General features: G+C 45.4%; 2 protein-coding genes across 6 annotated transcripts in view; one reads left to right on the top strand and one right to left on the bottom strand.

The window, feature by feature from the left end:
• The first annotated feature begins 2,371 nt into the window (after positions 1 to 2,371).
• On the top strand, positions 2,372 to 16,862 carry LOC143277850 (uncharacterized). 2 transcript variants are annotated; one of them, XR_013053794.1, is made up of 5 exons: positions 2,372 to 2,600; positions 6,614 to 6,906; positions 9,347 to 11,129; positions 12,937 to 15,244; positions 15,294 to 16,862. XR_013053794.1 is itself a non-coding variant. In XM_076582777.1 (4 exons), exons 1-4 carry the CDS (start codon positions 2,480 to 2,482, stop codon positions 12,978 to 12,980), a joined length of 2,241 nt encoding a protein of 746 aa, XP_076438892.1. In that variant the 5' UTR covers positions 2,372 to 2,479; the 3' UTR covers positions 12,981 to 16,862. The 2 variants fall into 2 exon arrangements, 1 of the variants encoding a protein (XP_076438892.1); XM_076582777.1 differs by having other exon boundaries at positions 12,937 to 16,862.
• A 99-nt stretch (positions 16,863 to 16,961) lies between these two features.
• Positions 16,962 to 27,557, bottom strand: part of LOC143277849 (uncharacterized) — a 29,258-nt gene continuing 18,662 nt past the window's right edge. For all 4 annotated transcript variants that reach the window (XM_076582772.1, XM_076582773.1, XM_076582775.1 and 1 more), the window contains exons 11-18: positions 26,269 to 26,387; positions 25,727 to 25,868; positions 23,935 to 24,026; positions 22,946 to 23,141; positions 22,286 to 22,352; positions 21,218 to 21,284; positions 20,346 to 20,488; positions 16,962 to 17,854 (exon numbers count right to left, since the gene is read on the bottom strand). In XM_076582772.1, coding sequence (XP_076438887.1) covers positions 17,806 to 17,854; positions 20,346 to 20,488; positions 21,218 to 21,284; positions 22,286 to 22,352; positions 22,946 to 23,141; positions 23,935 to 24,026; positions 25,727 to 25,868; positions 26,269 to 26,387 — 875 coding nt within the window. In that variant the 3' untranslated portion in view covers positions 16,962 to 17,805. The remainder of the gene's footprint in view (positions 17,855 to 20,345; positions 20,489 to 21,217; positions 21,285 to 22,285; positions 22,353 to 22,945; positions 23,142 to 23,934; positions 24,027 to 25,726; positions 25,869 to 26,268; positions 26,388 to 27,557) is intronic.

The raw sequence follows: 27,557 nt of genomic DNA, 5'->3' as shown, positions 1-27,557 counted from the left end.
TTGTCCCAAAAAAGTAGAGTTGTCCGACTGAACTTACCGAAGAAGAAGAAGTTTACAGATTATTAAGATGATTTTCTGAATCTGATGAAGGAAAGAGAAAACTTCACAGAAACCGAACTCTGTTGTGTTGTGAAAGGGTGACCTCTGTGGGCGGAAGGGTCAAGAAAAGATTACCTCTGTGGGCGGAAGGGTCAAGAAAAGGTGACCTCTATGGGCGAAGGGTCAGGAAAAGGTGACCTATGTGGACGGAAGGGTCAAGAAAAAACGACCTCTGTGGACGGAAGGGTCAAGAAAAGGCGACCTCTGTGGGCGGAAGGGTCAAGAAAAGGCGACCTCTGTGGGCGGAAGGCCGTGTCAAGAAAAGACGACCTCTGTGGGCGGAAGGTCGTGTCAAGAAAAGGCGACCTCTGTGGGCGAAGGGTCAAGAAAAGGTGACCTCTGTGGAAGGAAGGGTCAAGAAAAGGTGACCTCTGTGGGCGGAAGGGTCAAGAAAAAGTGACCTCTGTGGGCGAAGGGTCAAGAAAGGTGACCTCTGTGGACGGAAGGGTCAAGAAAAGGTGACCTAAAGAAAGCTTGCCTCAACCCATCCTGTCAGCACACCGCAGCTGACTGGATATCTACACCCGTGGTTGAAACACAAAGGAATCATCCAAGATGGAAACCGAAAGATCCACCCGCACCTACACCCGTGGCTGAAACACAAAGGAATCATCCAAGATGGAAACCGAAAGATCCACCCGCACCTACACCCGTGGCTGAAACACAAAGGAATCATCCAAGAAGGAAACCAAAAGATCCACCCGAAAGAAGCACACTTCAGGGTCCTTTGCTGCCTGGAAGGAAGTGTCTGAACCCTCCACAAGGACCATGGCACCTGTGCGTTCAGCTGGCAGCACTTTGTTCACCGAGATGAGCAACATCATACCGCGCTGGAACCATCGCTTCTATCAGCCTCCTCACGTCGACCAGCAGCTCTTGGGTGGGTGGGTGTGCGTGTGTGTGTGTGTGCACAGTGACAGTGTATGTGCAGTGTGTGTCAGTAAACGCTGGCGCGGCTCTGACGGCGAGTGTCACGGTGTGTGTGTGTGCATGCCAGTGTGTGTGTGTGCGTGCGCGCGCGCGCGCGTGTGTGTGTGTGACGGTGTGGCAGTGTGTGTGTATGCCGGCTGGTGTCTCTGTATACGGTCACGTGTGTGTCAGTGTGTGTGTGTGTGTGTGTGTGTGCGTGTGTGTGTGCAGTGTGTGTGTGTGTGTGTCACTGAGCGTGTGTGTGTCTCCGGCTGTGTAGTACGGTCACGTGTGTGTCAGTGCCGTGCCAGCGGTGTGTGTGTATGTGTGTGTGTGTGTGTGTGTCTTTAAACTGAACCCACAGTCGACATGAGTTTCGTTCACAGATGTCAGCCGTTCAAAGGGCCCCGGATTCAGTGGTCGGCACAGTGGCCGTGTCCGCCATAGACATAAATGACTGATATATAAATGATTCACTCAGTGGTTTCTGATATATATCAGCCGGTCACAACTGACTGAGTCACAACTAAGCCGGAGAGCTAAACGACTGCCGTGTGGGTCAGTCCAGCACTGCAGCCGGTCTGGATGCAGACGGCGGTCCATGGCACAAATCTGCCCGCTCCAGGAACTGTATAAGTCCAGAATGCTTCTCTTCTCTTCCAACACGCCGGGATTTCGAGCCTTGTAGTAAGTATAGTAGTTGTTATAGCAGCAGCAGCTTAGTGTTTTTGTAGGGTTTTTTTCTGTTTTGTTTTTAAGTTGTGTGTGTGTGGGGGGGGGTGTGTGTGTGTGTGCCGGTGTGCGTACCGATCTGTGTCGTTTCGGTTTTCTGTCTTAAATGTTTATCTGTTTGTTTAGAGGCTAATTAATTGTAATTAATTTGTATTTCATTGCTATTGTTTGTTATCTTGCGTTGTGAATGTAGAAAAGCACACGAGTGTTCATCTGTTGTCCTCGAAAATGGAAGATTTTGTTCTGTCCTGTCCTGTGGCTCGTATCCAACGAAGAGCAATAACAGGTGAGATTGCTTTGGGAAGGAAAGGCAACTCTCGTCAAATTTTGATTCTTTTCCCTTTATTCATCCAGTTTCGGAAAATCCAACCTGGTATAGTATGCGCTGAAATGGTACGGGATGTATACTGGTAAGGGATACTGATTTAAAAAAAGAAGAAGAAAAAAAAAGCCCCATACTAAGATATAAGTCCTGTGTCGTGCATCGATATTGGGTGGGTATTTTCTGATTTGAGCGGAAGTGATTCCCTTCAATGTCGATTGTGTTTTATTCTGAAAAGCGTGCCAAAATCAGTACACTATTTCCGGATTCCTAAACCAGCATCATTCCACAATAGGTAAGAGCCCTGCCCGAAAATCTTGCCGCAGAAATCTGTCGATGTGAACTGACAACAATAATAAGCTAATCAAAAGGCAATATACTTGAGGTTTTCGTCGGAACAAGCGTTGGGTCGATAACATGGCAACTAGTTCGGAGAATGTGGATAGCGATGATGGAGATACACCAAGAGATTTAGTTGTGAAATTGGTCAAACTGGAGGATCAACTTGGCCTAACGAGATGGACAACATGGTCGGAAGGTTGGTAACTTTTTCACGATCATTTGCATTATTAGTGTTGGTCTGGCTAAATTCTCCAAATCCATCAGTAACAAAAATGCTGAGTTTGTGTCTACCTGTGCGTTGTTATTATTGTTTTGCCTGGATTGTTTTTCTTCACTCAGTCACTGTGCCAGGATTTCCCGCAAAAACCAAAAACCACTGTGTTGGTTAAAAAATAATGTGGTTAATATTTTAGTTCAGGGGGCGGTTGTTTGAAATCGACTTGCTTTCTTGGTAGAGCCGCTAACATCGAAGACTGCCACCAGAATATTCTGCCACCAAGTAACCATTTCCAAAAAATTCCAGAACACACCCGAAAGATGAAAGTAATATAACATATTGTTTTGTTTCATTTTAGTTAAGTTTACTTTGACTAGATCTAGTTTGAGTAAGATAGAAAGCGCACATGATTTATAAATCCTGTGAACATTATAAGCATTTTGATACATAAGACGTTTTAAGTTGAAAGGTTTGCACTTGAGCCTGATCCTAATATACAAAGTCTTACCATTTGTGTCATTCGTTTACAGTCAGTGGGAGTTAATATGTTTTGAACAGTTAACAAAGTCTTTGCAGGAAAGTTGTTGGAATATAATTTCATTTTTGTTCTAGGACTTGGAATTCTCCCCTTTCTGTTGTTTTGTCATAATTTTTATACGCTGGAATTAGGTAACAGACCGCTGGAGAGTTCCGTGCATACATGACTTATGCAAGAGGCACATCACATGATCTGTGCTCTCATAGGTGACTGGCTCTCTGAAATTCTGAGCAACAAAATGATCGAGAGAGGCAAAACGTGTAAAACAGCAGACTTTTTTTTTTGTGTGTGCTCTTTTGTGTGGTCTATTGTTTCTGCACGTATATAAATTGTAATACTAATAGTGGTTTAGTATTGTTCAGAATTAGATTATACAAGTTTACAACCATTACACCCAGTAAACTACACTACAGGTTATATAGTGATTTCTAATATGTTTTTCATGTTAAAACAAGTAATGATGTTAAATTTCTGTTAGACTAAAGTAGCACTTGTAGTACATCGGCACACCTGCAATTAAATAAAATTCACTTCAAGAATATACTATGATAAAAATATTTAAAAAATAAAAAAAAAAGTTTAGTTGTTTAAACGTGTGGTAGGTCAACAAAATTCTCCTTACGTGTTTGAGATGGTGTCTTTGCGAAATCTTTGGCTCAACAAAAACAATTGTGGACATTCACCATCATCATGTCAAAAGAGAAGAACATTTTTTTAAAGCTTCCACAGTATGCAAACATGCATACGTATATATACTACTTTACTAGTACTAAATACTAGTGTTGGATTTGGAATTCATGGGAGTGTTGGAGGGGAGGGGAGGGTGGATGTTGGATGGAAGAATGGAGGGTGGGGGTGGGCTGTGTACAGGGAGGAGGGGCTAGGTCAGGTGAGGCTGGAAAGCTTCAGTTGAGGCTGGTGTTGACAGGTGCAATAGCCGAGTGGTTAAAGCGTTGGACTTTCAGTCTGAGGGTCCCGGGTTTGAATCACGGTGACGGCGCCTGGTGAGTAAAGGGTGGAGATTTTTACGATCTCCCAGGTCAACATATGTGCAGACCTGCTAGTGCCTGAACCCCCTTCGTGTGTATATGCAAGCAGAAGATCAAATACGCACGTTAAAGATCTTGTAATCCATGTCAGCATTCAGTGGGTTATGGAAACAAGAACATTCCCAGCATGCACACCCCCGAAAGCGGAGTATGGCTGCCTATGGCGGGTTAAAAACAGTCATACACGTAAAAGCCCACTCGTGTGCATACGAGTGAACGCGGGAGTTGCAGTCCACGAACGCAGAAGAAGAGGAGGCTGATGTTAGTGAATCTGGTCTCTGGTGCTGGATCCGCTTGCTGATCTTTCTTTTTTAAAAATTTTTTCTCTTTCGTTTTTTTCCTCAAGGGAAGAGCATGACCACCAGGTGTTTAGATTAGACTTTGAGCATTGGACTTTTAATCTAATGGTCCCGAGTTCAATCCCACTGGTGGGTTGAGGGTTGATATTTTTCTTTTACTTTCAGATCATATTCTTCCAGGTCAGCAGACAGGCAGACCTACAAGTACAACTTGTGCTAGTGCCTTAACCCCTTAAGTTCGTCAGTTCATATGTATACTGTTTTACATGATTAATACAAATGGTAGCATCATTGTGCACACAGAAGAGATCTAATACACTTTTAAAACCCTGTAACTGATAACTGTACTGATTAATCCATTATTATGCACCAATCACAACAAGCATTATCTTCAAATTGATGTTGTTCATGTTCTCATGATGATGTTATGAAGAAGCCTGGCATAATCCTGTGGCTTGTTTTTTTCTTCTTTTTTTGCCAGTGAGTAGTTTTTGTTGTTTGGTGTGGTTTTGGGTGTTTTTTTTGTGTGTGTGTTTTTTTTTTTTACAATAAGGACATTATACTTTATGCTGCCTGCTTAGACTGGCAGCTCAACTTCCTTGTGCAGGAAAAAAAAGATCAAACATTTTCCAAGGGTGTACATCAGCATCAGATAGAGACTGATAAAGAGTGTGAATCTCCAGTTATGTTTGGGTGGATGAGGACATTTGTCCTAATTATTGTTGTCCACGTGGATGTACACCTCCGAATTTCAGCACAGGTCTAGCAGTTGTGTTCTGTTTTTCATTTTATTTATATAACTTATTTATTTTAATGAAAGGTCATACGTCTGCCAGCCTCAGGAAAAAAGAAAACCTAGTATACTTTTATCCTTGTATATTTTTCCCCATTCCAGTGTATTAATCTGTTACATATATATATGCAACAGTTTTTACCGAGTTTCAGTATGCTGGAAAAGTAAAACTCTGCTTGTGCCTGCTTTAGCTGCCCTTTTTTTAAATTTTTTTATTTTACTACTGACATTATATGATATATAGGTAAAATACATATGCATGCTCTTATCACTTTATCAGTGATAGATAAGGAATGAGTGCAGATACATTGTATACTTGTATTATAGTTGTAATGTATACTTACATGTATGTCAATATTTATAATTTTTACTGTAATAATATATCTCTAAGTATATATTTGAGTGCATCTATAGTTCATTAGATGGTGTGCATTCAGCTTCAAGCATGCATGCACACATCCAGAATAAATGTTGCAGTGCATTTTCTGAGTACTTGATTGATGGACACCTAATTTTACCCTTTGACTTTTGACTGAAAACTTTTTAAAAAGGGGTCGGGGGGAGTAGGGGAGTTGTTGTGTCATTAAAGGGGAGGGGGATGATTACCATTAAAGGGGTAAAGTGATTGTGGATACCTTTTTAAGATATCAAAAATGAAAGAAAAAGGTACTGTTATCAGTGTTGATATAATTGTTAAAAGCTCTTAAAAATCAGAAGTTGGCAGTGACAGTGTGGCAAGGAAGAACAAAGTGGATTGTAATGCTTGCATTATCCAAGCTTCTGTGTGAAAAACACTGCCCTGCACCAAATATTTTAGACTGGACACCCTCAGTCACACAATTCAGTTCTTGTCAGAACAACACAGTGGACTTACATGTTCGCTTCAGTCTCAGGGGGGGAAGGTTAATCAATTTCCTATTGTTAGGGGAAAAAATTGGCTGCAGCTGTCAAGCTCTGCTACCACGTGAAAAACTGTCCTTTAACCATGACCCCTTGATCATAGTTGATATCAATTTAATGTGATGGTGAACTGTCTTGTCAACTAAAGTCATCTGTAGCGGTGAACTGTCTTGTCAACTAAAGTCATCTGTAGCGGTGTGTCTTGTCAACTAAAGTCATCTGTAGCGGTGAACTGTCTTGTCAACTAAAGTCATCTGTGGCGGTGAACTGTCTTGTCAACTAAAGTCATCTGTGGCGGTGAACTGTCTTGTCAACTAAAGTCATCTGTGGCAGTGAAAGTTTATAATGATAATGATATTAATAATAATAATGATATTAATAATAATAATGATAATACTGATTTTTGCCTGCAGTGAAAATTGAGCCGCTAGATGACTATGAGTATGAAGACGGCAGCACAGCCATGACGGAAGACGGAGGCATGGAGTGGGCATCGGTGAAGGAGGAACCCCCAGAAGAAAGTGGAGCATTCGCCCACACCTGCGTCAATGGAGCGGACACGGAAACAAGTGCAACGCGACAGGAAGGTGTCATAGCCAGAGCCGATGATGCTGAGAGGACAGCTGCAGACAGGTTGTCTCCCCCTACTACCTGTGTGCCATTGTCAGTGCTGGTGAACAACGCCATTGCCACAGTGTATTCCCAGGTAAATAGTGCTGGTGAACAACGCCATTGCCACAGTGTATTCCCAGGTAAATAGTGCTGGTGAACAACGCCATTGCCAGTGTATTCTCTGGTAAATAGTGCTGGTGAACAACGTCATTGCCACAGTGTATTCTCTGGTAAATAGTACTGGTGAACAACGCCATTGCCACAGTGTATTCCCAGGTAAATAGTGCTGGTGGACAACGCCATTGCCACAGTGTATTCTCTGGTAAATAGTGCTGGTGGACAACACCATTGCCACAGTGTATTCTCTGGTAAATAGTGCTGGTGGACAACACCATTGCCACAGTGTATTCTCTGGTAAATAGTGCTGGTGGACAACACCATTGCCACAGTGTATTCTCTGGTAAATAGTGCTAGCGGACAACACCATTACCACAGTGTATTCTCTGGTAAATAGTGCTGGTGGACAACACCATTGCCACAGTGTATTCTCTGGTAAATAGTGCTGGTGGACAACACCATTGCCACAGTGTATTCTCTGGTAAATAGTGCTGGTGATCAGTGCCATTGCCACAGTGTATTCTCTGGTAAATAGTGCTGGTGAACAACGTCATTGCCACAGTGTATTCTCTGGTAAATAGTGCTGGTGGACAACACCATTGCCACAGTGTATTCCCAGGTAAATAGTGCTGGTGAACAACGCCATTGCCACAGTGTATTCCCAGGTAAATAGTGCTGGTGATCAACACTATTGCCACAGTGTATTCCCAGGTAAATAGTGCTGGTGGACAACACCATTGCCACAGTGTATTCTCTGGTAAATAGTGCTGGTGGATAACACAATTGCCACAGTGTATTCTCTGATAAATAGTGCTGGTGGACAACACCATTGCCACAGTGTATTCCCAGGTAAATAGTGCTGGTGAACAACACTATTGCCACAGTGTATTCTCTGGTAAATAGTGCTGGTGGACAACACCATTGCCACAGTGTATTCTCTGGTAAATAGTGCTGGTGATCAATGCCATTGCCACAGTGTATTCTCTGGTAAATAGTGCTGGTGGACAACACCATTGCCACAGTGTATTCCCAGGTAAATAGTGCTGGTGAACAATGCCATTGCCACAGTGTATTCCCAGGTAAATAGTGCTGGTGGACAACACCATTGCCACAGTGTATTCTCTGGTAAATAGTGCTGGTGGACAACACAATTGCCACAGTGTATTCTCTGGTAAATAGTGCTGGTGGACAACACCATTGCCACAGTGTATTCCCAGGTAAATAGTGCTGGTGAACAACACTATTGCCACAGTGTATTCTCTGGTAAATAGTGCTGGTGGACAACACCATTGCCACAGTGTATTCTCTGGTAAATAGTGCTGGTGATCAATGCCATTGCCACAGTGTATTCTCTGGTAAATAGTGCTGGTGATCAATGCCATTGCCACAGTGTATTCTCTGGTAAATAGTGCTGGTGATCAATGCCATTGCCACAGTGTATTCTCTGGTAAATAGTGCTGGTGGACAACACCATTGCCACAGTGTATTCCCAGGTAAATAGTGCTGGTGAACAACACTATTGCCACAGTGTATTCTCTGGTAAATAGTGCTGGTGGACAACACCATTGCCACAGTGTATTCTCTGGTAAATAGTGCTGGTGATCAATGCCATTGCCACAGTGTATTCTCTGGTAAATAGTGCTGGTGATCAATGCCATTGCCACAGTGTATTCTCTGGTAAATAGTGCTGGTGATCAATGCCATTGCCACAGTGTATTCTCTGGTAAATAGTGCTGGTGAACGCCATTGCCACAGTGTATTCTCTGGTAACTAGTGCTAGCAGACAACACCATTGCCACTGTCTCTTTCACTCTTCCCTTCCCTGTGATGTAACCCCCACGCCCCCTCCCTGTCTCTCTCCCTCCTGTGATGTAACCCCCACCCTGTCTCTCTCTCTCCCTCCTGTGATGTGACCCCAACACCCCCTCCCCTATCTCTCCCTCCTGTGATGTGACCCCCACCCCCTCCCCTGTCTCTCTCTCTCTCCTTCCCTGTGATGTGACCCCCACACCCCCTCCCCTGTCACTCTCACTCTCCCCTCCCCTGTGATGTTACCCCCACACCCCCTCCCCTGTCTCTCTCTCTCTCCTTCCCTGTGATGTGACCCCCACACCCCCTCCCCTGTCTCTCTCTCTCCTTCCCTGTGATGTGACCCCCACACCCCCTCCCTCTCTCACTCTTCCCTTCCCTGTCATGTGACCCCAACACCCTCCCCTGTCTCACTCTCCTGTGATGTGACCCCCACACACCTCCCTCTCTCTCTCTCTCTCTCTCTCTCCTTCCCTGTGATGTGACCCCCACACCCCCTCCCTGTCTCTCTCTCTCTCTCCTTCCCTGTGATGTGACCCCCACACCCAGGAACTGTCCATATGCCAATGACAGCACTGGTGTTGCTGATGGAACAGGACTGGTTGCAGGCACCCATGGACGGCACCAGTGCCGAGGAGTCTGCTAGCGCTACCTCCCTCATCGTCGTGTCCCCAGGCACCTGTGCTGTTGACGGCGGCGCCATGGTATCCACCTCCCATTCCCAGGTAGCTGTCAGTGAGGCGCCCAAGGCATCGTCCCATTGTGAGGTGGCCACGAGGGAAGTGGGCGTGTCGTCGCCCCAAGGTGTGGGGCTGGACTCTCTCCACATTGGATCACCGCCAGGCAGTGTGGTGGTGGTGGGGACGGGTGCTGGAGACCTGGCCCCCCTGGAACCAGACAGTGCTGTGGACCTGATGGACATTGGCTCCTCACAGCTGACAGCGGTGGACGAGCAGACGGTGAGGGGGTTGGAAGACGTGGTGGTGGCCGTCTCCACACCCTCCCCTTCCAAGATGGCGGTAAAGCGGGCTGATCGCCACGCCCACAGGAAGAGTAAGAGAGGCCGGAAGCCGAAGAAACTGCCTGGGGAGGAAGAGCCCTTTGTCATCATCAAAAAGACTCACGGGAAAAAGAGAGGCAGGCCTCCCAAGAACAGCAAAATCCATGTGAACGGTGCGGACAGTGTGGGTGCCGTTTCCAGTGTGGGTGCAGTTTCCAGTGTGGGTGCAGTTTCCAGTGAAGGTGCCGTCTCCAACACAAACAAAAACCACGTGAAAGTTGCAGACAACGCAAAGACTGTCCCGAAGGCGAAAACAAAAACGAAGACAAAGAAGAAGGCAGATGCTGTGCCGGACACGAAAGAGGGGGGAGTGTTTCCAATGCACCCGACCATGGGCAAACGTTTACAGGCTGGTTCCAGCACGGCCTTCAACTTGTTCCGGCTGGCGCTGATGTTGCAGAACGAGGAAGCGGCGGTGGCCTTCGCCCAGCACTACCGACTGCTGCCTCGCTACCGGTTCTGCCCCTTGTGCAGCCAGCGGCTGGAGAAGCTGTACAGGATCGTGCGCCACAACAAGAGGCCTCTCTTCCGCTTCCAGTGCAACAAGCAGCCATGCAAGATGGGGAGGAACCAGGTCCCGCTGAGGTGGGGCACCAAGTTTGTCAGCTCCAACCTGTCGCTGAGGAAGGCCATCATTCTGGACTATTGCTTCGTCAAGAAGTACGACATCCCCACGGCCAAGTCGGAGAGTGCCATGCCAGAGTGTGAAGAGTCGGACCGCATGGTGTCCACGTCCACAGAGACGGTGGTGGACTACTACAATCACTGTCGGGAGATCTGCGCTTACTCCATCATCAAATCCCCGCCCATCGGTGGGCTGGGCTACACGGTGGAGCTCTTCGAATCGTTCTTTGTGGGCTCCAAGAGCCACAACCAGGGGGGCTCGAAAAGCCACAAGGTCCACGCGTTCCAAGGGCAGTACATCCTGTCGGGGATCTGCATTGAGAACAATGATGTGCTGTTCGCTGTGGCCCCTGACCTGGAGCCCAACAACATCCTGCCGCTGCTGCAGAGCAAAATCGCCCTGGGCACGCACATACGCACGTCCTCGTGCGACACCTACCGGCAGCTGAAAAAGTTTGGCTATGAGCACACAGTGGTAAAGGACACTCAGCTCTTCGTTCACAATGACCTCAACTTCAGCGGTTGCTCCAACGTGTCGCAGGCAGGTACCATGCGACCTTTGGCTTTCCACCGGCGCAGTGGCACCTTCAACCTCCACCTGGCGGAGTACCTGTGGAGGAGGAAGCACCGCGATGCTGCCGACCTGTTTGTGGCCTACCTGGAGACGGTGGCTGCTGTGTACCCCCTCAACCTGCCTGCTGCAGAAGGTAGGTACACTAAGGTAGACTTTCATGGTCCTGGACACCAAATGTGGGGGGGTGAGGGGGGGCTAGCCCTGCTGGAACTGCAGGTCATGATTTGTATGGTAAATATACTCTTTTGTCACTCACAACTGATTTCCCTGAAATTTGGGCTGCTCTCCCCAGGAGAGCATGTTGCTACTGTGCAGCATCACTCTTTTTTTTCTCTATTTTTTTTTCTGGCCTGCAAGTATATTTGTGTTCCTATCAAAGTGGATTTTTCTACAATTTTTTTGCCAGAGACAACCCTTTTGTTGCCATGAGTTATATTTCAGTGCGCCAAGTGCATGCTACACACAGAACCCCTCGGTTTATCATCCCATCCAATTCCACATGACTGGACGTTCAGTTTGATTTTCCAGTCAAACTTGGGAGAAAGGTGGAGACCATGATTCGAACCCACACCCTCGTAGACACAGTATTGGCAGATAAGTGTTTTAACCATTCTGCTATAGTTGGAGCAATAGCTTGTGATTTGCCTTGGGAGAGGCAGGTGAAAATAATATGGGTTGTTGAGAAATTGTGAGGTTATCTTTCATTTTGTTGCAGTATCTGGACTGTAAAAAGTTTCCATTTATAACACTGTTGAATACCAGTGGTTCACATTGTTCTCAAATGCTGTTACTACAAGACCGTTCCAGATCCTCTTACTTGTACAAAGTCCATATAACTAGCAATACTGTTTGTACTGGTGATGCTACTAGTTATTCTGTTTGCTTCAGTGACTGGTAGCCAACACACGTTCATCATTCTTTTGTTGTTGTTTTTGGATTGTTTTTGCTATTCTCTGTATTTAGTGTAAGACAGACAGCTTTTTGTCAAAACTGATGACTTCACTTGACTAAGTTGACAGTGCAAATTTGAAAAAAACAAACTTTGCGAAGAAGTTTTGCCTGTCTAAAGTGTCTTGTAAACTTGTATCATTTTGCCTGTCTAAAGTGTCTTGTAATAATGTAAAGTTGTATCATTTATTGAATTTATATTGCTAACACTGTATAATTTCATATCATTTGGTGACAGTTTCAGGTGAATTCTAAGTGTTGCTATTGATAAATGCAGTTTACTGCAATCAAGACAGACACAGCATTTTCCTCTACTGTTCATCATTAAGTGTTATTCAGACTGAGTTCCCTCCCACTGTGAAATATTGCAGTCATTTTTAGAGGGTTTCTTCCAGAAGTTCCTGAGTGCCAGTCACCACACACCAGCAGGACTTTCAAGAATGGAACTTACAACACTGAAAGCAAAGATTCTGCGGATTAAAAGGGTAGTGCTCAACCACTGTGGACTCTGAAAGTGGAAACTTTTGTGTCTCTTGGGTTTCACTTTTTAGGAGCAACTTAGGTGTGAGATCTGTGTTACTCTTACACAAGTCTTAGTTTTAGTAATATGACTTTTACAGATAGTGTCACTGTGTGCATCCATTGTTTTGGGGGTGTTCCTAGGACACTAAATACATTCCTACTCGCAGTTTGGTTAGTAACTTGCAAAGTGAAAGCATGTTTGCATGTTCTCATATGTAAAAAAAAAAATGTACATGCATGAGTGTGTGTTTGCATGTGCATTGTATGTGTGTGAGTGTGCGTGTACATGCAGTGTGTGTGTGTGGGTGTTGGTGTATTAATCAGTGTACATGTACACTGATTCTGTTTCTAAGTTGTAGCTTTTAGTTTTATTGTAAATCACGTTTTATCTTTATCCTAAACTTAAAAAAAAAAAAAAGAAAGAAAAAGAACAACTTACAAAATAATTTTGTTTCTTTTTTTTTGTACAGGTGAGCAAATGGATGGTGACAACCCAGATTCAGTCCTGAAGTGACGTGGATTAGATTTTCCCAAACTGGTGTCTGTTTTGTGATACATGTGTTCATGCCAACAAACTTTCAAAGACAGTGATTGATAGAGGGCTGCAGATTCTTCTTTTTTGGGGAGCGTGGTTCAAACAATTATATGCAGCATTTGCTGGTAATCCAGTCTTCTGGAATATTCCCAGTTTTCCAGATCGTAGAGGTGTTTGTTTAGAGATCTGGAGGTGGGGAGAGAAGAAAAGACAAAATCAGTGAACAGTGAACATTGATTTATTTCATTCTTATAAATTTTGAGAAATTTTTAGCCATTAATTTATGTTTGAGAGGATTAATTGTTTATTTGAATGTAAGGAATTTTTTTTTTTTTTGAAGAATAGTCTTGAAATTTTTCAGCAATGTTGATGGCAACTGATCTGGTGAATTTCAGTGATTGAATTCAAATGAAATTAGTTTTCTTACCGTCTTACTCTTAGTTTATAAGTTTCATCTCTGTTTTTTGATATTGCCGCAGTGCCAGAATAATGTTGATTGACAATTCAATGTGAATGCCAGTCAAAACCAATTTTTAATAAAACTTTAGGGCGTCGTTAGATTTTTATTGCATTTTTATTCTTATTGCTGTGATTTGTCGTGGTATGTGTGTATAAGTATCTTTGTATGGTGTGTGCATCACTCTGTATGATTCTTTGAAAGTTTTCTTTGCAAAGGGCTTTCATGAACACAATTGATCCAGCTTCAGATTTAGATCAAACGTTACATCATTCGAAATCAATGAATGTGAACAAATTACAAAGTGACACTACTCTAACATTTTGTCCAGTCAGCAACATGATGTGGCGTATAACTAGTGAGTTACTGCCCCTGAATAAAGGAAAAAGCATTTCCACCAGGCATTGAGGTCAATTAATCTGTGTTTAACTTAAAGCTTTCCAGGGCAGGAGGATGCAGGATATATATATATATATATATATATACACACAGAAAAAGCTGTTTTTTCTTCCAAACTGATGTGTGTACACAGCCTGAAATAGTGCAGTAGTTTCTTCCCTTTGCATGTGGTTTATGCACCAGACCGTTGCTTGGGTGCAGGGGCTAAATGAGTTAATGTCAGCCAGGTAAATGGATTTCCCTTTGGCATGACCAAAAGGGCATGTGAACTAATCAAATCAATCAAATCAGAAAAATAATAAAAGGCCTAATCAACGGAAACCCAGCAGGTGTCTCATAGTCTTGAAATTTGTTTCTGCTTGGTCAAGTACAGGTCTACAAGTGTGTGGTCACTGATTCTGCTCGGTCAAGTACAGGTCTACAAGTATGTGGTCACTGTTTCTGCTTGGTCAAGTACAGGTCTACAAGTGTGTGGTCACTGTTTCTGCTTGGTCAAGTACAGGTCTACAAGTGTGTGGTCACTGTTTCTGCTTGGTCAAGTACAGGTCTACAAGTGTGTGGTCACTGATTCTGCTCGGTCAAGTACAGGTCTACAAGTATGTGGTCACTGTTTCTGCTTGGTCAAGTACAGGTCTACAAGTGTGTGGTCACTGTTTCTGCTCGGTCAAGTACAGGTCTACAAGCATGTGGTCACTGTTTCTGCTTGGTCAAGTACAGGTCTACAAGTGTGTGGTCACTGTTTCTGCTTGGTCAAGTACAGGTCTACAAGTGTGTGGTCACTGTTTCTGCTTGGTCAAGTACAGGTCTACAAGTGTGTGGTCACTGTTTCTGCTCGGTCAAGTACAGGTCTACAAGCATGTGGTCACTGTTTCTGCTTGGTCAAGTACAGGTCTACAAGTGTGTGGTCACTGTTTCTGCTCGGTCAAGTACAGGTCTACAAGCATGTGGTCACTGTTTCTGTTTGGTCAAGTACAGGTCTACAAGTGTGTGGTCACTGTTTCTGCTTGGTCAAGTACAGGTCTACAAGCATGTGGTCACTGTTTCTGCTTGGTCAAGTACAGGTCTACAAGTATGTGGTCACTGTTTCTGCTCGGTCAAGTACAGGTCTACAAGTGTGTGGTCACTGTTTCTGTTTGGTCAAGTACAGGTCTACAAGTATGTGGTCACTGTTTCTGCTTGGTCCAGTGTCTTGATCAGTAGATGTGACAGATCCTTCATCATTCAAATGTGAAACCAGACTCCTTCACGTGGTTGAATGCTTCAGACACCGTGTCCAAATACTTCAGTCTGGGTCTCAACCCAGCAGAAACAAATAGTGAACGCATACTTCACTGGCAACGACTAGACCAAGCAGAAACAAATGGTGACCAACATGCTTTGCTGATAGGTCCTAGACCAAGCAAAAACAAATGGTGACCAACATGCTTTGCTGATAGGAACTAGACCAAGCAAAAACAATGTGAACACATACGTTGCTGGCAGCTATTAAAAACCCCAACAAAACACTATAAAACCAAGCAGAAACAAAGTAAGTACATATTTTACAGGTAGTGGTAGAGACCAGACCAAACAAAAAAAAGTGAATGTGTTTCACAGCCTCCAGTGACTTGTGCAGAGTCTCCTGTGGAGGGTGGCCTTATGTCAGAACAGATCTGTGTGGAGTTCTGGCCGCTCTCTCCTCAGGGACTACGCATCACTACAGCACAGTGCCACCCATTCTGTTCTTTTTGGCCTTTGTGTGTGTGTGTGTGTGCAGTTTGTTTTCCTATCAGAGTGGATTTTTCAACAGAATTTTTGCCAGGGACAACCCTTTTGTTGCTGTGGGTTCTTTTACATGCCCTAACGGCACGCCGTACCCAGGACCTCTGTCATCTCGTCCATATAACTAGCGTCTAGACTACCACTCAGTGCCACCCTAACAGCACTGTGCACTGCCACAGGGACCATGACTGAACAGTCTGTTTTTCAAGATGTCACTGAGATAAGACAAATCCATAAGGAGATGTCACTGAGATAAGACAAATCCATAAGGAGATGTCACTGAGATAAGACAAATCCATAAGATGTCACTGAGATAAGACAAATCCATAAGGAGATGTCACTGAGATAAGACAAATCCATAAGATGTCACCGAGATAAGACAAATCCATAAGGAGATGTCACCGAGATAAGACAAATCCATAAGGAGATGTCACCGAGATAAGACAAATCCATAAGGAGATGTCACTGAGATAAGACAAATCCATAAGATGTCACTGAGATAAGACAAATCCATAAGGAGATGTCACTGAGATAAGACAAATCCATAAGGAGATGTCACTGAGATAAGACAAATCCACAAGGAGATGTCACTGAGATAAGACAAATCCATAAGGAGATGTCACTGAGATAAGACAAATCCATAAGGAGATGTCACCGAGATAAGACAAATCCATAAGGAGATGTCGCTGAGATAAGACAAATCCATGTACACTACACCACATCTGTTAGGGAGATGCCTGACCAGCAGCGTTAACCCAACGCACTGAGTCGGGGCCCTGAGTGCATGCATGTATGTGGTTGTGTAGCTATCATGGGGGACTTCTTCCACAGAACCCTGCCCGTCATGGATTCTCTGTATTGGCAGATAAGTCTAACATCTCCAGGGCTGTGGATATGTAGGGCAGGTTCAAGGACGATATCTTGGGGAGGTGGGGGGTAACTTTAGTTTGATGCCACCAAACAGCATAAAAGATTCAGCCAAAAAAAAACAAAAAAACACACACACAAAAAACCCCCAATGAAAAACAATTTCAGCAAGTGGCAGCTGCAAGAGCAACTGAGCTGAATGAGTCTTTTGCTCAGAGTTAGAGCGATAACTGGGAATATTGCTACTGTGAAAGACTACTGAAGCTGTGAAGGTGAAAACTGAGAAGTGCTGGTACACAATTATCAATGCCTTTTTCATCCCTGTAGACGTAAGATTGGAGGTGATCTGTGTGAACTGATGGCAGTAAAGCGTTTTAAATGTGCTCTCATTTGCAACAGATTGCACCATTTTGAACGTGAATTTCAGGGATTTTTTTAATTTTCCTCAGTGGGAGCCTTGAAAGACTGCACAACCCCCTCTCCTCACCCCCCCCCCCCCACCCTGTTCAGTGTGTATTGTGGCATGATGAGAAGGGGAAAGTCTTAAGGGAAGTTTGGATGAAATTAATTTGTCAAGAATACATCATTATACCAGAGAGAAGGAGTGTATTAATAAAATAAACAGATAAAAAGCCAACAACAAATTAATTATTCAAACCTAAAGCAGACACTTGTTTTGCCATTTCATATGATGGTTTCATTATCATTATTATTTGTTTTTTAATTTCACATCATTTTCCAACCTTGACCTTTCAGATGACCTCCTATTTCATGTATTGTCTGTATTGTGCGTGTTCGGCTGTGTGTCTCATTGTGTGTGTGTGTGTGTGTGTGTGTGTGTTAAATACTTCAGAGCTTGTGTGTTTGTATATTGTATATACTTAAGAAGTGTATGTGTGTGATATACTTCAGAAGTGTGTGTGTGTGCTTTCTATTTCAAATTGTTTCATGCTATGGTTGTTACGGTGGTGATGGTATTGTTGTTGGTGGGTTTGTTGTTTTTTTTTTTTGGTTGTTTTTTTTTTTTTTTTTGTTTGTTTTTTTACAAAGAAATTGGAGATATGTCCAATCTCAGAAGGCAAACTGTATTATTATTTTGAAAACACTGACAATACTTTCAAGAAATAAATGAACAGAAAGTGACTTACAAAAGACGTTATGCAGGTAAATGGATGTGTGGTTTATGCATCAGCAGTTTATGGACATGTTTGTGTGTGTGTGTATGCACGTGTGCGTGTGTTAGCATATGTAAACGTGTGCATGGGCATGAAAGCTATATATTGTATGTGTGAAGCAATGTTTATGTGAGTGTGTGTGTGTTCAGGAATCCACATCGATTGGTGTTGCTGCGATTCCTTCAACTGCTCCCCTGTAAAAAAGAAAAAAGAAAAAAGGAATAATAATAAAATAAAATAAAAACAGATAAACATTACAATGATGATTATCTTATCCTCTCTGTCTGTCTCTCACTCTTGCATATGCTTGTCTAACTAGAAAGTATGCATCCCCAAACAGTACAGAGTAAACTGCAAACTTGAGCTTAAACAAAACACTCGCACACACACACACACACATTCTCCCCCCCCCCCCCTCTCTCTCTCTTTCCCCCCATCATCTGCACCGTTTCAGTGGCATTACTCCCACACGGCTCACTCAGCCACACAAGGGTTCGCCTGTCACAGTCCCACTGCAGGCAGTCCACACAAAATTATCGATGCCAGGTCGAGTCACCAGGAGGGCACACACCAGAGGAGACCCAGCACTGCTACCAAATCACTTCGGTGGTGTTCAGTAGTGCCCGTTCCGATTTAACATTACAATAATCGCTTAGTCGCGGAGCCAGACTGAGTGAGCGTCCCTCGCAGAGAGGAGACAGCCACCATGTCACTCCAACGACAGTCTTCTGTGAACCGACACCACAGAATTGGAGATGGATCAAAACTGTACTCTCTCTGTCTCTCGCTCGCTCTCTTTCTCTCTCGCTCCACCGACTATCTAAAAAATAAATCTACCTTAGTATCATTCAAAAAAAGAGTACCAAAAATACCTCATGGAACAATTATAAACAATTCTTATTTTCCATGTTTTATTTGAGCTTCTGGTGAGAACTTCTACATATATCTCTTCTCGTTTGCTCTCGGACAATGTGTGAACATGGAAAAGAGCTCAGAAGTATTAGTGTATATTAGTGCGTGTATGCATGCGTGTGTAAGCTGGTGCGTATGTGTGCGCGCGCGCGTGTGTGTGTGTGAGAGAGAGACTGAGTTATATTCCATGTTATTTTTTTATATTTTGCGGTTTTTTTCGTTTTTTGTTTGTTTTTTCGTTTTTGTTACTGTCTACTGTGTCTGTACCGATTTTTTTTTCTTTTCTTCCTTGTTGTTTCAGTTGTCCTTGTCATTGTTTCCGTTATTCTTGTTTCCGTTGTCCTTGTCGTTGTTGTCATTGTTTCAGTTGTCCTTGTTGTTTCAGTTGTCGTTCAGTTGTCCTTGTCGTTGTTTCAGTTGTCCTTGTTTCAGTTGTCCTTGTTGTTTCAGTTGTCGTTCAGTTGTCCTTGTCGTTGTTTCAGTTGTCCTTGTTGTTGTTTCAGTTGTCCTTGTCGTTGTTTAGTTGTCGTTGTTTCAGCTGTCCTTGTCGTTGTTCAGTTGTCCTTGTTCAGTTGTCCTTGTTGTTTCAGTTGTCGTTCAGTTGTCCTTGTCGTTGTTTCAGTTGTCATTGTTGTTGCTTCAGTTGTCCTTGTCGTTGTTTAGTTGTCGTTGTTTCAGCTGTCCTTGTCGTTGTTCAGTTGTCCTTGTTCAGTTGTCCTTGTTCAGTTGTCCTTGTCGTTGTTTAGTTGTCGTTGTTTCAGCTGTCCTTGTCGTTGTTCAGTTGTCCTTGTTGTTTCATTTGTCCTTGTCGTTGTTCAGTTGTCCTTGTTGTTATAGTTGTTTCAATTGTCTTTGTTGTTGTTTCAGTTGTCCTTGTCGTTGTTCAGTTGTCCTTGTCGTTGTTTCGGTTGTCCTTGTTGTTTCAGTTGTTGTTCAGTTGTCTTTGTTGATGTTTCAGTTGTCCTTGTTGTTCAACTGTCCTTGTCGTTTCAGTTGTCCTTGTTGTTGTTTCAGTTGTCCTTGTTGTTTCAATTGTTGTCGTTGTTTCACTTGTCCTTGTCGTCGTTTCAGTTGTCCTTGTTTCAATTGTTGTCCTTTTTCAGTGTTTGTTGCTGTGGGTTTTTTTTTCAGTTGTTGCTGTTGCTGTTTCAGCTTTTGTTGTTGCTGTTCTTGTTGCCGTTTGTTTCAGTTGTTGCTGTTGTTCTTGTTTCAGATGTTGCTGTTTCAGTTTATATTTTGCTGTTGCTGTATATTGTTGCTGCTGTTGTTAGAACTTCAGTTTTTGTTGTCATTGCTGTTGGTGTTTCAGTTGTTATGGTTTTCATTACTGATGGTGGTCAGTACCCTGAAGATGCCCACCACTCACCTAAAATCACAGATTAACCGAAGTCTACAGGCGGGCCAACAGCAATGTGAGAGCTGACTTACCAATGGTTTCTCTATTGCAATCGGAAATCATTTACAGCTTAGTCTTTTGTGAAAGACTGTGACTCTCAAACTTGGAGGCAAAATTGCACTGGCTCTTAGTGCTGCGGCCTTGGGGGGAGAGGGGAGTGCGGGAGGGGGGGGGGCTTGTTGGCCTTTGGGAACCATCCCCAATGCCGACTGTTCTAAAACCCTCTTGGCTGAGAGAGAGTGGGGATGTAACTTGGGCATGAAAGACATTCTCTACTGTCATCGAATTCCAGCCTAGGTGGTCGGGACAGCAGTTACCTCCTCTGCCGTTCTGATGGTCATAGTCGAACACGACTCGGTGACTTATATCATACATACCCGGAGGATGCATCCGAGTGAATCCCGTGAGCCGTGGCAGCTGAGAAAGGCTCCGTGGTGACGTCGATCGTCCACAGCACAAGGCCGCCCTCCCGTTCTCCCAGAATGCCCGAGTGCACGGCCGCCTTGCAAACGGAGGAGCTCTGGCGAGAGAACACACTGTGTGAACTCCGACCTTTCTTCTGCTGCTTCTTCAGTCATCGTCGTCATCTTCTCTTTCTTCCTCTTCTAGTTCTACTACTACTACTACCACCACAACAACTACTACTGCTTCTTCTTCTTCTACAACTACTACAGCAACTACCAACTACTACAACTACTACTACTTCGCCCTCTTCTTCGTCGTCGTCTTCTACTGCTACCACTTCATCATCTACTTCTACTGCTACCACTTCATCATCTACTTCTACTGCTACCACTTCATCATCTACTTCTACTGCTACTACTACTTCTTCTTCTACTAATGCTACTACTTCTAATGCTTCTTCTTCTTCTACTACTACTACTACTGCTTCTGCTACTGTTTCTTCTTCTTCTATTGCTTCTTTTTCTTCGTTCAAGGGCTGCAATTTCCATGAAGATGTTCTCTCGTATACATACAAGCGGACTTCGACGTGCATGACTATTTTTAAGCCTCAGTGTCACGAAGGCGGATGTTCTCCGTGTTCGGGGATGTGCATGCATGCTGGGTACAGTAAGTTCTCGTTTCCACAACCCACAGAATGCTTTGAAAACAGCTGGCGGGATCTTGAGGTTCAGGCGCGATCAGATCTGCGCATCTTTTACCTGGGAGATGGGAGACAGACAGACAGACAGAGACACAGACACACACAGACTGTGTGTGAGAGAGAGGGGGGACCAACGGTGCTCACCACAGAGTAGGAACCGGACCCGATGACAGGAACCGCAGCGAGCTGACAGTTGTCGGGGCAACGGGCTCTGCACACGAATAGTGGGGGGCACGCGCGAGCGCGCACAAACACACAGACACACGTACACACACAGACACACACGCGCGCGCGTGCATACACACGCGTCAGTGAATGCACACACACACACATACGTGCATGCGCGCGCGCGCGCACACACACACACACCCACACACAGTGTATTCCACGTCTTACTCGGTCCACGTAAAACCAATGAATACAAGCATCGGTTTTTTTTTTTTTTTTATGGGAGGGGGTGGTGGTGTTCTGTTTGTTTTCATATATGTGTGTGTGTGTGTGTTGTCAATATTTTACTTCATGACGGGAAATTGAACTAGCAACAATTGCTTTTTTTTACATCAAGCCATCAGTGAAAAAATCGAAAAGACATGAGAGAGAGAGAGAGAGAGAGAGAGAGAGAGGAAAGGTAACAACAACAAAATGCAGATATACATGAATATTGTGATAATGAAATACACAATTGCATTTCTATTTCACACACACACACACACACACACACACACACACTGGAATTCATGCATGTGCGCAAGACTGTATGACTGTTTACGTGTTTGTGTGTGATTATGATTTTGGTTTGATTGTTAGCTCCTTTTTGTTCATTGCCATTTGATTTTTTTTCTTTCCTTTTCATCGCTTGCATTTGTGGAATTGTTCCCTTGTAAAACGCTGTTTGCGAAGAAAATAAGGTCATTGCTGTGTGTGTGTGTGTGTGTGTGTGTGTGTGTGTGTGTGTGTGTGTGTGTGTGTGTGTGTGTGTGTGTGTGCGTGTGTGTGTGAATGTATGTGTTTGTGTGTGTGCGTGCGTTCACGCGCCCGCGCGTTTGCGCGTCTGTAACGAGCATGCACGCGTGCGAGCATCAGTGAGTGCTCACAGGTGGGCTGACCTTGGCCTGTGTGTTTCTGCACTGTTCACCGTGTATCTGTTCTATTCTCCATTTCATCTCACAACAGTCTGTCTGCCCGCGCACGTGCGACACGCCCGTGACCTACCCGCACAGCGAGTTGTTGCACAGAGAGAACGTGTCCCTGCAGGTGACTCGCTGCATGTCCTTGTACACTGCGGGGTTCAGGAGCACATGGAAACGTCATCAGACAAAATGTCACAGCTGAAAATAAAGTCACTACACAACAAGATACTAAAACATGATCAAATGAAATGTGGTAGCTGAAATAAAGTCACTACACAACAAGATACTAAAACATGATCAAATGAAATGTGGCAGCTGAAATAAAGTCACTACAAAACAAAGAGAGAGAGAGAGAGAGAGAGAGAGAGAGTGCGAATGCGAATGGTTTATTCATCAGGCCATGGCCCCTCCTAAAGGAGTAAATGAACAAATACCATCACAAAATATTCAAAAAGGAAATTAAACTTCAACGAAATAGTACCAGAAACGAGCAACAATAGTTCATGACCTACTACGAGGTTACAATTTCCCCGGCTAAGTTTAACCGCTTTACATAAGAAACATGACAGATTACACACGTCACACCGTCCAGTTGATGCACACCAGAAGACTTAAGATTAAATGTGCATGGATATCGGTAGCACTTGGACGGGACAAACTCGAGTCTGATATCAGTGAGGGCGGGGCAGCACGAAACCAAATGCACTTCATTTCAGACTGACTTTGTTCACACAGAGCATACCGTAAGACTGATCCCGTGCCGTGCCGTACAGGTTGTTGACCTGGCACTGGTAGATGCCCACGTCACTCTCTGCGGCGCGTGTCACCAGCAGGCGGTGTGACCGTGTGCCCGGCGTTCCGGCGTCCGTTTCGGGCAGGTGGATGAACTTGCCCGGGTCGGACACGTCCAGGGGTGCCCCTGATTTCAGCCACGTCACCTGAACGGAACGTGTTGTCGGACTGAGATACGTGTGTTCACACGAAAAAACAAACAAAACCAAAAAGCCTGCACGTGTGCTTTAAATTCATGAGGCGTCACACACCTTCACGTAACACGCACGTGCCGCCCACAGTCTACCCCCCCCCCCCCCGCCCCCCACCTCCTCCTTCACCCGCGCGCGTGTGTACTGACGCACACGCGCACACACGTTCGGACACCGAGTTCTGTTCATATTCGCTTCTGGTTGTTGTTGTTGTTGTCGTTGCTTGGTTGATTTTTATCGTCTGATGTCATTCATAAACCTGAGAGCGAGCATGCACACATACACACAGTTATGAACACACACGCGCGTGCACACATACACACGTGCGCACATACGCTACACACACACACACACACACACGCAAACATGCAGAGTCTGGTCGCACGCTCACGCACACAGGCACGCACGTATGCACGCACACACACACGCACGCACACACCACACACACACAAACATACATGCATAACACACACACACACACGTGGCACACACAAACATGTAGAGTCTGGTCGCACGCACGCGCACACACGCACGCACGTGTGCACGCACACAGACGCGCACGCACCACACACACACACACACACACCACACACGCACATACATACATGCATACATACATACATAACACACACACACACACAAACATGCAGAGTCTGGTCGCACGCACGCGCACACAAGCACGCACGTGTGCACGCACACACACGCGCACGCACACCACACACATACACACACACACACACACACACACCTGTAGAGGTTCGTCGCCACTGACCAGACAGTCGAACAACAGCGATGACTTCAACGGGGTGAGTTCCGGTTTTAGCGACGCCTGTGGTGGCACTGCAACATGCAGCATGCTGCTTTCTTCACCGCTACATACTGCCGACAGTGGCGACGGCTGACCACACGTCAATGTCATGGAACAGAAGAGGCATCAGCCCGGAGATCAAGCTGAAAGTGTTCCTGGCTGATGTACTCCCTACGCTGCTGTACGCCTGTGAGACCTGGACAGTTTACCAGCACCGTGCCAAGGAAGTGTACCACTTCCACACAACCTGGCTCACGAAACACCTCGGGATCAAATGGCAAGACAGGGACCCAGTCACTGAGGTTCTCTCCCGTTGGGGTCTGCCCAGCATTCACACCATCATCATGCACACCACAGCTTCGCTAGGCAGGACACGTAGCTCACATGCCAGACCATCGGCTGCCAAAGAAACTCTTCAATGGCGAGCTACAACACGGCAAGCGCTCCAGTGGAGGCCAGAAAAAGCGTGTCAAGGACACGTTGAAGTCTTCCCTGAAAGGTTTCAACATCAACCCAGACACATGGGAGCATGCAGCTGTGGACAGGTCCGCGTGGCGCTTCAAAGGTGTCCTGACCTGTGATACCACCAGGACAGCTGTTGATGAGCAGCGGAGACAGGCGCGGAAAGCCCGAGTTTTGGAACCCCCAACTGCCGCCACCACGCCCCGCCCATACTGCCACAGAACCTTCAGACCACCACCCCCTGTTCACACTGCCACAGAAGCTTCAGGACCCCACCCCCTGTCCACACTGCCACAGAACCTTCAGGGCACCACCCCCTGTCCACACTGCCACAGAACCTTCAGGACACCATCCCCTGTCCACACTGCCACAGAACCTTCAGGACACCATCCCCTGTCCACACTGCCACAGAACCTTCAGGACACCATCCCCTGTCCACACTGCCACAGAACCTTCAGACCACCACCCCCTGTCCACACTGCCACAGAAGCTTCAGGACCCCACCCCCTGTCCACACTGCCACAGAACCTTCAGGACCCCACCCCCTGTCCACACTGCCACAGAACCTTCAGGACACCATCCCCTGTCCACACTGCCACAGAACCTTCAGCACACCATCCCCTGTCCACACTGCCACAGAACCTTCAGGGCACAATCTGGACTGACCAGTCATCTGGGCACACACTGACCCCAACAACCCCAGCTCCAGGATGACTAAGATGGTCCTTGTCGTGCTGACGGACGAACAACAGGTACTTACACTGCCCTTTATTCAGAAATCAGACTGAGCGCTTTAGATACACGCCCTTTATTGAGAAATCAGACTGTGAGCGCTTTAAATACACTGCCCCTTTATTCAGAAATCAGACTATGAGCGCTTTAAATACACTGTGTGGTGGTGTGGTGGTGTAGGGTGTGGTGTGGTGTGGTGTGGTGGGGCGGGGTGTAGTGGTGTGGTTTGGCGTGGTGTGGTGGTGTGGTGTGGTGGTGTGGTGGGGTGGGTTGTGGTGTGTGGTGTGGTGTTCAAATTATTGTTTAATCGTTATGATTAAAGAAAAGTTTAATCGTCACGATTAAACTAGAGAAAAGCTTAATCGCCGTGTTCAAAGTAAAGTTTAATCGTCATGATTAAATCAGAGTAAGTTTAATCGTCCTCTTGAATGTAAAGTTAAATACGTCATCCGCCAAATCCAATCAGCATGTGCAAAGTTTAATCGTCAACTACGAAGTACACTTCAGTCGCCCCTTGCACTGATCAAAATTCGCGTACCTTGCACCTCAACCCGAAGAGTACGGCTGTCCGCACCCAGGTTATTAGTAGCGGTGCACGTGTACTCTCCAGCATCCACTTTTCGTACATCCACAATGTGCAGTCGTCCTTCCGGGTCCTCAAACACGTGAGAATCGTTCCTCTGGGGGGGAGGAAAGTATAGTATGTAATTCATTGATCTCTTGATATCACCTACATACTGTCAAACAAACTTTGAGCGCATAACATTACACATAATTATGTTCGTACGTACATTGATGCGCGCAGGCGTTCGCGTTTAAACACACACACACTCTCTCTCTCTCCTTCTCTCACCGAACCCCCCACACACACACCCATCACACCGCCCGCCCCCACACTCACCCTTCCCCCCCCCATACCCACACACCCCCACCCCGACACAGACCCACCCACCCACACACACACTCACACATACACACACTCACACACACACACGCTAACCCCGCCCCGCCCCGCCCCCCCGACACACACACACGCACACACACACACACACACATACACTCACTCACACCCACACCCACATCGTGGTTCCAGCGGACAAGAGGGGTGGGCAGGGAGTCAGTGGAGCAGCTCAGCACCACGTCCTCTCCCTCCCGGGCCCTCACCGTCGGCCCAGACGTCCCGGTGATGTAGGGTCGGGCTGGGTGCACACAGAGACATCACATGGAGCAGTCGGTTTCACGTGCTGCCAAGTGTTAAAACGCGCGGAACACGGAATGACATATATATAGTGGAGTGATGGCCTAGAAGTAACGCGTCTGCCTAGGAAGCAAGAGAATCTGAGGGCGCTGGTTCGAATCACGGCTCAGCCGCCGATATTTTCTCCCCCTCCACTAGACCTTGAGTGGTGGTCTGGACGCTAGTCATTCGGATGAGACGATAAACCGAGGTCCCGTGTGCAGCATGCACTTAGCGCACGTAAAAGAACCCACGGCAACAAAAGGGTTTTTCCTGGCAAAATTCTGTAGAAAATCCACTTTGACAGGAAAAACAAATAAAACTGCACGCAGGAAAAAATACAAAAAAATGGGTGGCGCTGTAGTGTAGCGACGCGCTCTCCCTGGGGAGAGCAGCCCGAATTTCACACAGAGAAATCTGTTGTGATAAAAAGAAATACAAATATATGAATGACTGTGTGCAATGACGTGTGTGTGTGTGTGTGTGTGTGTGTGTGTGTGTGTGTGTGTGTGTGTGTGTGTGTGCGTGCGAGTGTGCTTGTGTGTGTTGTGGGCGTGTGTGTGTAAGGGGAGGGGGGATTAATATCTGGTTTTTAATGTTTGGTATCTGTGTTCAATTTTTCCTTTCTGATATCTATGTATGTGTTCTGTTTGCCCAGGGCCCTGGGCTTAATTTCAAGTTTAGGCGTAAAAGCTAATAATAATAATAATAATAATAATACATATACATTATATATCTATAACTATATGTATATCTATATATGTATGCCTATGTGCTTTCATAGGGCACAGTGAGCTCAATCAGAATCGATTGTTTCGCTGCCTTGGGGTGGAGTACGATGTCAGTTCTTGCTGAAGATTTCCGGGTGTTTTTGCCCTCTGGTAGGTCGAAGAAATCCACTCTGATAGGTACACAATCTATCTATCTATATATCTATCTATATATATATCGTGACGCTGACGTGGACCGAAGGGTCAAAGGTCTGCTGCTGCACGCGACACTCCAGGCGTGTCGTTCTCCGTATATACATATACATATATTCCGTGGAAGAAATCCACTCTGATTGGTGCACAATATACATATAATAATTGTGTGTGTGTGTGTGTGTGTGTGTGTGTGTGTGTTGTATATT

Source organism: Babylonia areolata, chromosome 35 (genome assembly GCF_041734735.1).
Source record: "Babylonia areolata isolate BAREFJ2019XMU chromosome 35, ASM4173473v1, whole genome shotgun sequence".
Lineage (NCBI taxonomy): Eukaryota > Metazoa > Mollusca > Gastropoda > Neogastropoda > Buccinidae > Babylonia > Babylonia areolata.
This window is presented reverse-complemented; position numbering and strand designations above follow the sequence as displayed.